The 12,620-nt window shown below is 46.8% G+C and overlaps 1 protein-coding gene across 2 annotated transcripts in view; it reads left to right on the top strand.

The window, feature by feature from the left end:
• Positions 1-12,620, top strand: part of LOC118388080 (syntaxin-binding protein 1) — a 48,536-nt gene that overhangs the window by 19,124 nt on the left and 16,792 nt on the right. For both annotated transcript variants that reach the window (XM_052525638.1, XM_052525637.1), the window contains exons 3-10: positions 3,045-3,126; positions 3,392-3,468; positions 3,674-3,752; positions 4,184-4,287; positions 8,119-8,267; positions 10,915-10,999; positions 11,361-11,491; positions 12,081-12,188. In XM_052525638.1, coding sequence (XP_052381598.1) covers positions 3,045-3,126; positions 3,392-3,468; positions 3,674-3,752; positions 4,184-4,287; positions 8,119-8,267; positions 10,915-10,999; positions 11,361-11,491; positions 12,081-12,188 — 815 coding nt within the window. The remainder of the gene's footprint in view (positions 1-3,044; positions 3,127-3,391; positions 3,469-3,673; positions 3,753-4,183; positions 4,288-8,118; positions 8,268-10,914; positions 11,000-11,360; positions 11,492-12,080; positions 12,189-12,620) is intronic.

Genomic DNA, 12,620 nt, shown 5'->3' with positions numbered 1-12,620 from the left:
TACTACCTGCCTGTGCTTCATCTCAGTACTGGGCTTCCTCTCAGTACTGGGCTTCCTCTCAGTACTGGGCTTCCTCTCAGTCCCGGGCTTCCCCTCAGTCCCGGGCTGCCCCTCAGTCCCGAGCTGCCCCTCAGTCCCGAGCTTCCCCTCAGTCCCGAGCTTCCCCTCAGTCCCGAGCTGCCTCAGTCCCAAGCTGCCTCAGTCCCGAGCTGCCCCTCAGTCCCGAGCTGCCCCTCAGTCACGAGCTGCCCCTCAGTCCAGTGGGGTTCTGGGTGAGGACTATTAGGCCATGGTCGGTGGTGAGGGTGGATTATCCCAGGACGCGAAGGGGAGGACCTATGACATTAATGGAGTGGGGTCCACGTCCCGAGCCGGAGCCGCCACCATGGACAGACACCCACCCGGACCCTCCCTATGGTTGTGAGGTGCGTCCGGGAGTCCGCACCTTAGGGGGGTTCTGTCACGCCTTGGTCATAGTGTTTTGTGTTTTCGTTATATATTTGGTCAGGCCAGGGTGTGACATGGGTTTTAATGTTGTGTTTCGTATTGGGGTTTTGTGGCATTGGGATTGCGGCTGAGTAGGGGTGTAGCTTAGGTTTGGCTGCCTGAGGCGGTTCTCAATCAGAGTCAGGTGATTCTCGTTGTCTCTGATTGGGAACCATATTTAGGTAGCCGGGGTTTCACTGTGTATTTCGTGGGTGATTGTTCCTGTCTCTGTGTAGTGTTCACCAGATAGGCTGTATTAGGTTTCACGTTCCGTTTGTTGTTTTTGTATTTATTAAGTTATTTCATGTATCGTCGTTTCTTCATTAAAGAACATGAGTAACAACCATGCTGCATTTCGGTCCGACTCTCTTTCGACAAACGAACGCCGTTACAATATAACGTAACATTTTACTTTCTCTTAGAATAAAAACCTTATAGTGTAACAACAGTTGTAGTAAGTAATAGCTACAGAGGAAGAGCAATTCTTACACTATTGTTCTTCTTCTTCCTCTTCCTCATTCCGTTCACTCCAATTAAATTGTAATACATTTTGTCACTCCTGTTCAACAACTCCAAATGGCTTTTGCATGTGCTCCAAAGGGATAACATGATATAGGTTCATTAAACAATCCAAAGTAAAATGTGACTATTTATTAGCCTAGTGTATATAAGTATTTTAGGCATATCATGTGAGGCCTCATGCCGCATGTCAAATCATTGTCAAAGTGCAAGAGATACTGTTGCATGACAAACAGGGGCTGTTAGATTACAATATAATTGTTCTGCACATTAAATGCATTATAAGTAATAACAGAGAGTCTGTCTAATGAAAATAAATGTAAAGCCTTTAATATACAGCATAGAACAGTTTAAGAACAGACTTTATCTGACATGTTACGTTGCGTGAGGCTTGGTGATCCCAGCATCACTAGGATATTAAACAAACACTCAAATAGGCAACAGAAGCAGGAACATATGCATTGGGCTGAGTGTTCATATTATAATGCAGGGTTAAAGACACATTCTTTCTGATTGTCTTTAGCGTATGCAGTCTCTCTCCTCTTGCTACATCTCATTTCATTTGAATTATTATGTGATTATAAGAAATGTATATATTTGCAGGGGTTGATGCATTTTTTGTTAGGGCAAATCAGGTCTGTGATATTGAAAGGAAAGTAAAGGAGTTTGAAATGTAAAACGTTAGAGGACTTAAGCATCAAATACATTGCAAGTTTGCCCTTTTTGGCCATTAGGCTATACTTTACAATAGGACTCAACTCTGACTGACGTCATTATCTATCGGCAGTCTAAACTGTGCACAAATTGGGTGATTTTTCACACCTAGCGGAGCTATTGGTAAATTAATTGTCGTGTGAATATTTCAGTCCGAGAGTCTCTCTCCTCTCGGAGAGTCTCTCTCCTACATCGGGCAAAACAAAAATCGTCTGGCAGGTGGTCCCTGAGTTGAGAGAGAACTTGGGTAAACACAAGGGCACAATAATAACCTACTGTCTGTAGTAATAAAACAATTAGGCAAAATAAATGTATGTTATTTTGTTGGGTAACAAATCGGCTCTCGGGAACTCGTTAAGAGGCGGCTTCTACCTTCAATATAATCATTAATTCAGAAGGTTCGACCCATAGGAGTGAGGCCTGCAGTAGATTAAATTAGATTACCAGGTTCATTTTTCATTAGGTTATAACGATCCATTCCTTCTGGGAATGTTAGAAAGTCCAAAAGTTGGTGGTGGCGTTACAAAAGTGTCTGTCAGAGGTATTACAATGGAAATAAATCAAATATCCGTCTGTCTGCATATTTCAAGACATGACATGTAAGGGTGCAATGAGATACCCTATGGGTTGGACAATACTTTTGTAGTCAATCAACTTGAAAAAACGTATACTTAAAAACTGAAAATCAACCAATGTCAGCCTTTCAATGCTTTATTATCCAAGTGTTGAAAGTGTGTGGACGACGGAGAGAAACAAAATGGTGCATTTTGAGGCCTTGTACCCTGTGTAGCTCAGTTGGTAGAACATGGTGCTTGCAATGCCAGGGTTGTGGGTTTGAATCCCATGGAGGACCAGTATAAAGATGTATGCCAGAATGGGGGTGTTACAAACTGATCTGTAGCCACAGCCATTTTTTTCACAAAAATGCGGGTCACATTTGACTATTTTATAAACCATGTCACGGGCTGTATTAAACTACTCGGGCTGCAGACTTGTTTGGTAACCAACAACCTGGTAACTTGATGAATATGGTTTAAGATGGCACTGGAAGAAAGGCAAGTGGCTCCTGTATAGCTACTTCAGGACATGTTTTTCAAAAGCAGTCACACTGGCCTAATGTAGGCTATCTAAACGAATTTAGATCAATCTCTTTTTCTGGTGCTCCTGAATCCTGTTTAGTCAGGTGCTTCTAACTTTTAAAAGTTGGGTGCACCAGTGCTACCAATGTTAAAAGTCAACATGTTTAGAGACTTTGTTTTCTGAAGCCTCTGACTAACTCTTTCTCACTCTCCCTGGTTTCTCATTGGTTTCTCTTCCTGTCTCAGGCGCTGATTGTGGACCAGCTGAGCATGAGGATGCTGTCCTCCTGCTGCAAGATGACAGACATCATGTCAGATGGCATCACCAGTAAGCCATTGTTAGCACTGCAGCAAAGATCCTGTACATGATGACGAAATGGTCTGGTCTCCCGCCTTAATGAGAGTTGTTGTTCCAAAGGCAGGAAGACAGGCAGTCTGCTTATCGGTTTACTTATTGTGGACAGATTATGATGAGATTGAAACCTCTTGCTTTGCCTCTTCATCTCTGAATGTAGCTACCATTTGGTAAACATGGCTCAACATTCAGTAAACATGATATAACCACATCTCTCTCTTCTGTTTATTTTCTCTAGTTGTGGAGGACATAAACAAACGGCGAGAGCCTCTTCCCACCCTGGAGGCCATTTACCTGATTACCCCCACGGACAAGGTACACGCACGCACACACACGCACGCACGCACGCACGCACGCACGCACGCACGCACGCACGCACGCACGCACGCACACACACACACACACACACACACACACACACACACACACACACACACACACACACACACACACACACACACACACACACACACACACACACACACACACACCTCACTATCTTGTATCCTTCATTTTCCAGTCTGTGCAGACCCTGATTGGCGATTTCAAAGACCCCCATTCAGCCAAATACAAAGCAGCCCACGTCTTCTTCACTGACTGTGAGTAGATACCTGAGGAGCCTTTCCACAACACAGATTCACTACACAGGTCATTAAATGCAACCACAGACGCAGCCACAGCCAATCAGTGAATACTCTCACAGCCATTCATTCTTAGTGGAGAGGGCTGTGATGTTGGTTAAAGCGTTTCATGGAAGGAATAATGTGTAACCAAAGAGAAGACTTTTTTCACTGTTCAATTTATTACAAAACGGAGTTGATCTAGACATCCAAAATAGAAAATCGCTCTGAATTTCACCAACATAATCCTATGAAAAGCCTCTTACAGTAAGTAGTGTGTGCATACATTTTCATATGGGTGGCCCCAGCAGGAATCAAACTCACAATCCGGATGTTGCAGGTGCCATGCTCTACCAGATGAGCCACACAGAACCAGCACTGAAACTCACAACAATCTCTCCCTGTTTCAGCCTGCCCGGACCCACTGTTCAACGAGTTAGTAAAGAGCCGTGCTTCCAAATCCATCAAGACCCTGACTGAGATCAACATCGCCTTCCTGCCCTACGAATCACAGGTACTAAACAGAGGGAGAGAGAGAAACAGAGGGAGGGAGAGAAACAGAGGGAGAGAGAGAAACAAGGGGAGGGAAAGAGAGAGAGACAGAGGGAGAGAGACAGAGGGAGAGAGACAGAGGGAGAGAGACAGAGGGAGAGAGACAGAGGGAGAAAGACAGAGGGAGAAAGACAGAGGGAGAGAGACAGAGGGAGAAAGACAGAGGGAGAAAGACAGAGGGAGAAAGACAGAGGGAGAAAGACAGAGGGAGAAAGACAGAGGGAGAGAGACAGAGGGAGAGAGACAGAGGGAGAAAGACAGAGGGAGAAAGACAGAGGGGGAAAGACAGAGGGGGAAAGACAGAGGGAGAAAGACAGAGGGAGAAAGACAGAGGGAGAAAGACAGAGGGAGAAAGACAGAGGGAGAAAGACAGAGGGAGAGAGACAGAGGGAGAGAGACAGAAACAGAGGGGAGAGAAAGGCGGAGAGAGAGAGACAGAGGGAGAGAGAGAAGCGGAGGGAGAGAGAGAAGCGGAGGGAGAGAGAGAAGCGGAGGGAGAGAGAGAAGCGGAGGGAGAGAGAGAAACAAGGGGAGGGAAAGAGAGAGAGAGACAGAGGGAGAGAGACAGAGGGAGAGAGACAGAGGGAGAAAGACAGAGGGAGAGAGACAGAGGGAGAGAGACAGAGGGAGAAAGACAGAGGGAGAGAGACAGAGGGAGAGAGACAGAGGGAGAGAGACAGAGGGAGAAAGACAGAGGGAGAAAGACAGAGGGAGAAAGACAGAGGGAGAAAGACAGAGGGAGAGAGACAGAGGGAGAGAGACAGAGGGAGAGAGACAGAGGGAGAGAGACAGAGGGAGAGAGACAGAGGGAGAGAGACAGAGGGAGAAAGACAGAGGGAGAAAGACAGAGGGAGAGAGACAGAGGGAGAGAGACAGAGGGAGAGAGACAGAGGGAGAAAGACAGAGGGAGAAAGACAGAGGGAGAAAGACAGAGGGAGAGAGACAGAGGGAGAGAGACAGAGGGAGAAAGACAGAGGGAGAAAGACAGAGGGGGAAAGACAGAGGGGGAAAGACAGAGGGAGAAAGACAGAGGGAGAAAGACAGAGGGAGAGAGACAGAGGGAGAGAGACAGAGGGAGAGAGACAGAGGGAGAAAGACAGAGGGAGAGAGACAGAGGGAGAGAGAGAGGCGGAGGGAGAGAGAGAAACAAGGGGAGGGGAGAGAGAGAGACAGAGGGAGAGAGACAGAGGGAGAGAGACAGAGGGAGAGAGACAGAGGGAGAAAGACAGAGGGAGAAAGACAGAGGGAGAAAGACAGAGGGAGAGAGACAGAGGGAGAAAGACAGAGGGAGAAAGACAGAGGGAGAAAGACAGAGGGAGAAAGACAGAGGGAGAAAGACAGAGGGAGAGAGACAGAGGGAGAGAGAGAGGCGGAGGGAGAGAGAGAAGCGGAGGGAGAGAGAGAAGCGGAGGGAGAGAGAGAAGCGGAGGGAGAGAGAAACAGACGGAGGGAGAGAGAGAAGCGGAGGGAGAGAGAGAAGCGGAGGGAGAGAGAAACAGGCAGAGGGAGAGAGAAACAGGCAGAGGGAGAGAGACAGAGGGAGAGAGAAACAGGCAGAGGGAGAGAGAAACAGGCAGAGGGAGAGAAACAGAGAGATATGGAGATGGAGGGAGATTGATCAAACCAGAAAGAGCTAAGCAGAGAAAATCGAATCACATTGTATTTGTCACATGCTTCGTAAATAACAGGTGTAGACTAACAGTGAAATGTTCCCAACAATGCAGAATTTAAATAGTAGAAAAATACAACCACAAGATACAGAGATCCTAGAATAGCCAGAGAGATCGATTGAGATGGAGAAAGGTTGGAGGGAGAGAGAGATTGTGAAATGCTGTAAGTGAAGAGAGAGGATCAGAAAGAGATGGAGACAGACAGAAATAGGTATGGAGGGATATCAGTAAAGAGAATCATATATATATAAATAGTAGTGATGGGGGGAAAATCATGCAGTTACATATCGGGATATTATTTTTCATTATATGTCGTATCGTTTGTAAAATATCATTTTTGTGCTACTTGACTGTACCTCCACCAAAACTCCAGGATCTTCTATTTAAATAGGGAGCCAATTTGTTTCCAGCTCTTTGATTTCCATGACTGATCTAAAGCCCATCTTCTCATGGCTCTCCCTTGTCCCGCAGCAGACAAATGGTGAACAATATGTTTGGAACATCAAATCGCAATAAAATCACCGTATCGAATCGCAATTCATATAGAATAGTGAGAATGGTAATACATACCGTATCGGCACCGAAGTATTATGATAATATCGTATTGTGAGGTCTCTGGTAATACCCAGCCCTGAATAGATGGATAGATAGCAAGGAAAGCACATAGGGATAGGAAGAAAAAGGGAACGATGAAAACAAGAAAGAGAGAAGAGAGAAAGACATATCCAGCCACCTAGGTCCCTTTATCCCCAGAGCCACGGCAGCTTTAACACACAGCTGACAGAGTCTGCCAAATGGTACACACTATTCCCTTTATAGTGCACTACTTTTGACCAGGGCACACTATATCGGGAATAGGGCGCTACTTGGGACGTAGACTGACTGTGTGAGTCACCAGTGAGCTAAGGGTTGTTTACTGATAGACTGTTTACTGATAGACTACTCCAGAACTACTCACAGCTCTCTGGCTGGCTGACGATGCTTTGCCCATCCTGTCTCAGATGATTATTTCAGAGCCATAGGTTTTTGCTCCTGGCGAAATGCTGGCTCATAAGCCTGTCTAAGGACCCCGCCTCATTGGCTCCCTCAGCCTCCCCGCACCATACGGCAGCCAATAGGAGTGGGGCAAGGAGAGGGACCCATATGCACAGCAGAAGGGTGGTCATGTGACCTTGGGCAGATGGGGCCACAGGGTGGGTGGTTGTGTTCTATAGGAAGGGGAGAGGAGAGGAGAAGGAGAGGTAAAGGAGGGGAAAGAGAAAAGTAGAGTGGAGGAGGGGAGAGAAGAGGAATGGTAGAGGAATGGCGAAGGAGAGGAGAGAGAAAGGACAGAAGAGAGGAGATACAGTGAGAGATACAGACGGTGAATGTGATGAAGGGTGGGGGAGGAGAGGAGAGGAGAAGAGAGGACTGCAGCAGAGACAAAGGCAGGAAGGAAAGGCCATAGTCTATTCACTGTCACTGAATATCAGCTCATACACACATACATACATAGAACATAATATACAGTGTAACTGTGGATCAACATGGTATAGAACTTAGCCTTGTAGAAACATGATAACACACACACACACACACACACACACACACACACACACACACACACACACACACACACACACACACACACACACACACACACACACACACACACACACACACACACACACACACACACACACACACACACACACACACATACATTTGACCTCTGCACATTTATTGAGGTCGACGTTTCGGAATGATACTGTACCCCTTTCAAGACAATGTTAGATGCATTTTTTGGGGCAGTAACTCCCACTACCACAACTGTGGTAAGCTTGGTAGTGTGCATGATAACTATCTTCTATAAAACTGAGCTTACCAATAATGCAGTTGGCTAGAGAATGATGCTCTTTTCCCTGGCAATGTCTGCTCTGCTTACATAAAGCACTATACAAATAAAATTTTATTGATTAAATTTGATTGTGTGTGTGTGTGTGTGCGTGTGCGTGCGTGCGTGTGTGCGTGTGCGTGCGTGCGTGTGTGTGTGTGTGTGTGTGCGTGTGCGTGCGTGCGTGCGTGTGTGTGTGTGTGTGCGCGCGTGTGCGTGCGTGCGTGCGTGTGTGTGTGTGTGTGTGCAGGTGTACTCTTTGGACAACCCGGATGCCTTCCAGAGTTTCTACAGCCCCCATAAGACCCAGCTGAAGAACCCAGTGATGGAGAGGCTGGCAGACCAGCTGGCCACCCTATGTGCCACCCTGAAGGAGTACCCTGCTGTTAGATACCGAGGGTGAGCCACAGGGACACAAACATGACTGTATCCCAAATGTCACCCTATTACTATATAGTGTACTTATGGGCACTGGTCAAAAGTAGTACACTATGTAAATAATAGGGTGCCACCCTTTCATTTATCTAGGCAAGTCAGTTAAGAACAAACACTGACGGTCTAGGAACAGTGGGTTAACTGGTCTAGGAACAGTAGGTTAACTGGTCTAGGAACAGTGGGTTAAGTGGTCTAGGAACAGTGGGTTAACTGGTCTAGGAACAGTGGGTTAACTGGTCTAGGAACAGTGGGTTAACTGGTCTAGGAACAGTGGGTTAAGTGGTCTAGGAACAGTGGGTTAACTGGTCTAGGAACAGTGGGTTAACTGGTCTAGGAACAGTGGGTTAACTGGTCTAGGAACAGTGGGTTAACTGGTCTAGGAACAGTGGGTTAACTGGTCTAGGAACAGTGGGTTAACTGGTCTAGGAACAGTGGGTTAACTGGTCTAGGAACAGTGGGTTAACTGGTCTAGGAACAGTGGGTTAACTGGTCTAGGAACAGTGGGTTAACTGCCTGTTCAGGGGCAGAACGACAGATTTTTACCTTATCAGCTCAGGGATTCGATCTAGCAACCTTTCGGTTACTGGCCCAATGCTCTAACCACTAGCCTACCTGCCGCCCATATCATTGACAGAAGGGAGAAAACCTCTCATTGACAGAACGGAGAAAACCTCTCATTGACAGAAGGGAGGTAAACTCTCATTGACAGAAGGGAGGTAACCTCTCATTGACAGGAGGGAGACAACCTCTCATTGACAGGAGGGAGACAACCTCTCATTGACAGGAGGGAGGTAACCTCTCATTGACAGAAGGGAGAAAATCTCTCATTGACAGAAGGGAGAAAATCTCTCATTGACAGAAGGGAGGTAACCTCTCATTGACAGAAGGGAGGTAACCTCTCATTGACAGAAGGGAGATAACCTCTCATTGACAGAAGGGAGACAACCTCTCATTGACAGAAGGGAGGTAACCTCTCATTGACAGGAGGGAGGTAACCTCTCATTGACAGAAGGGAGGTAACCTCTCATTGACAGAAGGGAGACAACCTCTCATTGACAGGAGGGAGGTAACCTCTCATTGACAGGAGGGAGGTAACCTCTCATTGACAGAAGGGAGGTAACCTCTCATTGACAGAAGGGAGACAACCTCTCATTGACAGAAGGGAGACAACCTCTCATTGACTGGAGGGAGACAACCTCTCATTGACAGGAGGGAGGTAACCTCTCATTGACAGACGGGAGACAACCTCTCATTGACAGGAGGGAGAAAACCTCTCATTGACAGAAGGGAGGTAACCTCTCATTGACAGAAGGGAGACAACCTCTCATTGACAGAAGGGAGACAACCTCTCATTGACAGAAGGGAGGTAACCTCTCATTGACAGAAGGGAGGTAACCTCTCATTGACAGAAGGGAGGTAACCTCTCATTGACAGAAGGGAGACAACCTCTCATTGACAGGAGGGAGAAAACCTCTCATTGACAGAAGGGAGGTAACCTCTCATTGACAGAAGGGAGGTAACCTCTCATTGTCAGAAGGGAAAAAACCTCTCATTGACAGAAGGGAGGTAACCTCTCATTGACAGGAGGGAGACAATCTCTCATTGACTGGAGGGAGACAACCTCTCATTGACAGAAGGGAGGTAACCTCTCATTGACAGAAGGGAGGTAACCTCTCATTGACAGAAGGGAGACAACCTCTCATTGACAGAAGGGAGGTAACCTCTCATTGACAGAAGGGAGACAACCTCTCATTGACAGGAGGGAGAAAACCTCTCATTGACAGAAGGGAGGTAACCTCTCATTGACAGAAGGGAGACAATCTCTCATTGACAGGAGGGAGACAACCTCTCATTGACAGGAGGGAGACAATCTCTCATTGACAGGAGGGAGACAATCTCTCATTGACAGGAGGGAGACAATCTCTCATTGACAGGAGGGAGACAACCTCTTTTTGACAGGAGGGAGACAATCTCTCATTGACAGGAGGGAGACAACCTCTCATTGACAGGAGGGAGACAACCTCTCATTGACAGGAGGGAGGTAACCTCTCATTGACAGGAGGGAGACAATCTCTCATTGACAGGAGGGAGACAATCTCTCATTGACAGGAGGGAGACAACCTCTCATTGACAGAAGGGAGAAAACCTCTCATTGACAGGAGGGAGACAATCTCTCATTGACAGGAGGGAGACAATCTCTCATTGACAGGAGGGAGACAACCTCTTATTGACAGGAGGGAGACAATCTCTAATTGACAGGAGGGAGACAACCTCTTTTTGACAGGAGGGAGACAATCTCTCATTGACAGGAGGGAGACAATCTCTCATTGACAGGAGGGAGACAATCTCTCATTGATAGGAGGGAGACAATCTCTCATTGACAGGAGGGAGACAATCTCTCATTGACAATAGGTAGGCAACTCTCATTGATAGGAGGGAGGTAACCTCTCATATTTTCAGTTTTCAGAATCTGCCTGTGTCTGTCCGTCTGTCTGTCTGTCTGTCTGTCTGTCTGTCTGTCTGTCTGTCTGTCTGTCTGTCTGTCTGTCTGTCTGTCTGTCTGTCTGTCTGTCTGTCTGTCTGTCTGTCTGTCTGTATCTCTCTCTGTCAGTGAGTACAAAGACAATGCCACCCTGGCCCAGCTGTTGCAGGACAAACTGGATGCTTACAAGGCTGATGACCCCACCATGGGAGAGGTGAGGGATGGAACGAGGGAAGGAGGGGAGAGTGCTTAATAGATAACAAAATGAGAGGCAAAAGGAAATGTTTTAGCAGTGAAAATATGAGAACATAGAAGAAGGTACTAAACTGAAATATATTGTTATCGTGTGCTACTTTAACAAGCACCATGCTACAAAAGATCCCATCTTGCACTCACTGTGGCACTTTGTAATTGTCTTTCAATTAAAAACGTGTTATAAATTAAATGTATTATTATTATTAGTATTATTGTTTATACTACATACATCTTTCATGTAGGAGCTATAAGGACACAGAGTGAATCTGCACCTCTCTCCTCTACCCCTCCTCCGTCTCTCCATCCTACTTTCTCTCCAGGGTCCTGATAAGGCTCGTTCTCAGCTGATCATCCTGGACAGGGCATTTGACCCCGTCTCCCCCGTCCTGCATGAGCTCACCTTCCAGGCCATGGGCTACGACCTGCTGCCCATCGAAAACGACGTCTACAGGTACGCGTGTGCATGTGTTTGTGTGTGTATGTGTGCATGTGTGTATGTGTGTGCATTTTCCACTGTGTGTGTGTCTCTGCATTCACATCCCTGTCTTCAGCTGTCTCCAAGGAAACAGACAGGCTGAGGCCTAGCTAGCTGCTAAGGTTTAGGTGTAACTACTGTAAACAGAAGAACACAAACAGTTCAGGGAGGGCTGCTGTAGCGCCCACAAAACGTTCACTACAAGGTAATCAATCATCTGTGGTGTTTTAGATCACTAGAGACTTTGATCAGAGTACCTTTCTCAACCACACACATTCAGGACTCGAGCATCTGTGCCAGGTTCGAAGAATAGCTTTGGAATCTGGTTTGGTTTTGTGTTGAAATTCTTGGCTGTGCTGGAAATCCTGTGCTAGAGTTTCTGTAGTCTAGAAAGTGACATAATGTTCCTAAAGTTGATTACAGTAAATATACCTGAAGTGCTTTTGCCTGTTTTTATGTATAGATACAATTTATCTTTGTCTCTCCCCCTGTCTGCCTGTCTCTCCCCCTGTCTCTCTGTCTGTCTGTCTGTCCGTCCGTCCGTCCGTCTGTGTGTGTGTATCAGATATGATTCCCCTGGGATGGGAGATACTTCTCAGAAGGAGGTCCTGCTGCATGAGGATGATGACCTGTGGGTGGGGCTCAGACACAAACATATCGCTGAGGTGTCCACGTAAGTCATCACACACCCATTTCTCTCTCTCCTTCTCTCTGTCTCTCTTTCTCCCTCTCTTTCTCTCTCTCTGCCTCTCCCTCTCTTTCTCTCTGTTTCTCTTTCTCCATCTCCCCCTCTTTCTCTCTGTTTCTCGCTCTCCCTCTCCCTTTCTTTCTCTCTCTCCCTCTCCCTCTCTTTCTCTCTCTCTGCCTCTCCCTCTCTTTCTCTCTGTTTCTCTTTCTCCATCTCTTTCTCTCTGTTTCTCGCTACCCCTCTCCCTTTCTTTCTCTCTCTTCTTCTCCCTCTCTTTCTCTCTCTGCCTCTCCCTCTCTTTCTCTCTGTTTTTCTCTGTTTCTCTCTCTCTCTCTCTCCTCTCTCTCTCTCTCTCTCTCTCTCTCTCTCTCTCTCTCTCTCTCTCTCTCCCTCTCTGCCTCTCTTTCTCTCTCTCTG

This window comes from Oncorhynchus keta, chromosome 9, assembly GCF_023373465.1.
Source record: "Oncorhynchus keta strain PuntledgeMale-10-30-2019 chromosome 9, Oket_V2, whole genome shotgun sequence".
Classification (NCBI taxonomy): Eukaryota; Metazoa; Chordata; class Actinopteri; order Salmoniformes; family Salmonidae; genus Oncorhynchus; species Oncorhynchus keta.
This window is presented reverse-complemented; position numbering and strand designations above follow the sequence as displayed.